Raw genomic sequence first — 2,500 nt, 5'->3', positions numbered from 1 at the left:
AAAGCAGAACACACACATGAGCGTACACACACTTTCATACTTTTTGGCATGGCAATGTCTCTAAAGAGGTAGCTAGGATTCATCTGTGACACTGGCATGATATTGTACAAGTCAGCACACACACACACACACACACACACACACACACACACACACACACACACACACACACACACACACACACACACACACACACACACACACACACACACACACACTCATACACAATACATGGAATAGCCACAGGAGAGCATGTAGCTTACATATCAGTTGGTTGTTTACATGTTTAAGTGTATGTGTGTGTATGGGGGTCTGTGTGTGTGAGGGGAGGGGGTCTGGGTGTATGTGTGATGGGGGGGGTTAAACAGGAGCCGCAGGAAGAGGAGCACGTTGCGGTGGCCGTCCAGCGCAGCATATGTCCAATTAGAGCTGAAAGCGAGAGAGGGAGAGCGTGCGGGCCGAGTGGGAGGGAAGGTCTGTGATAGCGCCCGGTGGGGGGTGTTGTTGGAGAGGGAAGAAAAAAGACAACAATGAGGCAGTCCTACCTTTAGATCCCCCCCCCCAGTACACATGGCACACACACACACACACACACACAAACACACAGATACACACACACACAGATGCACCTATCAGCCTGCTGTGCTCAACTCAGGAAACAGAGTAATTATTCACACACCAGGGGAAAGTTCCTTTCACACACACACACACACACACACACACACACACACACACACACACACACACACACACACACACACACACACACACACACACACACACACAAACCGAGAGAGTGAGAAATAGAGGGAAAGGGAGACAGAACTCACTGACTTCTTTGATGTGTAGCATGACCAAGCACAGCCACACACACACCTCCAATGATTCCAAACCAAAAAGCCTTCCTGATGACACGCAAGTCAATGAGCCATGTGCCACATCACCATGAGTCCAAACACACACACACACACACACACACACACACACACACACACACACACACACACACACACACACACACACACACACTGAACATCTGAGTAACTCCCTTAGAAGGAAGCTGGAGTGTGGAAAGTTCTTGAGGAACTTGTTCCCTCACACTTTTAGAACACACACACACACACACACACACACACACACACACACACACACACACACACAACCCGCCATGAGCTTCCCGGTGCTTAGGAGCCTTCATGGCAGCGTGTTCACACTGTCACTGATGTCACTTCTGGAGCCTTTGTGTTGTTTTTTTGTGTGTTTTTCTGGCATCGCTCTCCTTGTCGGAACCATCTGTCCCCCCCCACCCCATCACACAGACACACACACACACACACACACACACACACACACACACACACACACTCCCTCGGCCTGTGCTTGAGAAGGATTTGCCTGCCAAAGTCGGTGTCGTTTCGTTTTTTTTTTGTTTGTCTCTTTTTTGTCTTTCTTTTTTCATCCTGGGAACCTTGTGAAGTGGTGTGGCGTTTTGCCGAGCATGGTGGCAAGACAAGGATGAAACACACACACACACACAAACACCCCACACACGCACACACACACACACACACACACACACACACACACACACACACACACACACACACACAGCTGTTGGAAGAGCGTTTGTGTTCTCCACGTGACATAGCCTTTGTCTCAACAATCAGACCCATCGATCGAAGACAGGTGCAGTGAGAAGCGTGGGCAAAGATGTAGGTGTGTGTGTGTGTGTGTGTGTGTGTGTGTGTGTGTGTGTGTGTGTGTGTGTGTGTGTAGATGTGTGTTTGTGTGTCTATGCTGTGTGTATGTGTGAGCCTGTTTGTGATTTTCAGTGTCTGTGTATCCAGGTCTGTTTGTGAGCATGTGTTCTTCATTATGTGTGTTAGGTATGTACGTATATGTGTGTGAGATCATGTGATTGTGTACGTGTGTGTGTGTACAGATGTCACATGGAGATGTATTTGTCCTTGTTTAGAGGTCTTCTGATCATCTCAGAGAATCTAATATTCATGTCCAGGTCAACTCAATAATGTCACCCCCTCTTTCTCATTCTCTCATTTTCTCTCTCTCACACACACACACACACACACACACACACCTCAATCAGTACTTGCCTCTTCCCCCCATTTAAGCACGCTCAATAACATGCTTGAAACAGAGACATGTCTATATCCAGTCACAGACTCAACTTTTCTTTTCTTTTTTTCCTCTCTCTCTCTCTCTCTCTCTCTCTCTCTCTCTCTCTCTCTCTCTCTCTCTCTCTGTATCCAGCAGGTCCAGGGTCAGCTCCCTCCTCTCATGATTCCCGTTTTCCCGCCAGACCAGAGGACCCTGGCCGCGGCCGCGGCCCAACAGGGATTCCTGCTCCCGCCCGGATTCAGCTACAAACCTGGCTGCAGTGAGTACTCACACACACACACACACACACACACACACACACACACACACACACACACACACACCCATATGCACACACACACAGACACACATACACACACAC

The 2,500-nt window shown here is 48.7% G+C and overlaps 1 protein-coding gene across 1 annotated transcript in view; it reads left to right on the top strand.

Annotated features, from left to right (window-relative positions):
* Positions 1–2,500, top strand: part of LOC121696808 (transcription factor Sox-5-like) — a 47,057-nt gene that overhangs the window by 17,603 nt on the left and 26,954 nt on the right. Inside the window, exon 5 of the mRNA XM_042077857.1 lies at positions 2,272–2,398. Within this exon, the coding sequence (XP_041933791.1) occupies positions 2,272–2,398 (127 nt within the window). The remainder of the gene's footprint in view (positions 1–2,271; positions 2,399–2,500) is intronic.

The sequence above is a fragment of the Alosa sapidissima genome, chromosome 22, assembly GCF_018492685.1.
Source record: "Alosa sapidissima isolate fAloSap1 chromosome 22, fAloSap1.pri, whole genome shotgun sequence".
In the NCBI taxonomy this organism is placed as follows: domain Eukaryota; kingdom Metazoa; phylum Chordata; class Actinopteri; order Clupeiformes; family Clupeidae; genus Alosa; species Alosa sapidissima.
The sequence above is the reverse complement of the archived record's forward strand: the minus strand, read 5'-3'. Positions and strand labels throughout refer to the sequence as shown.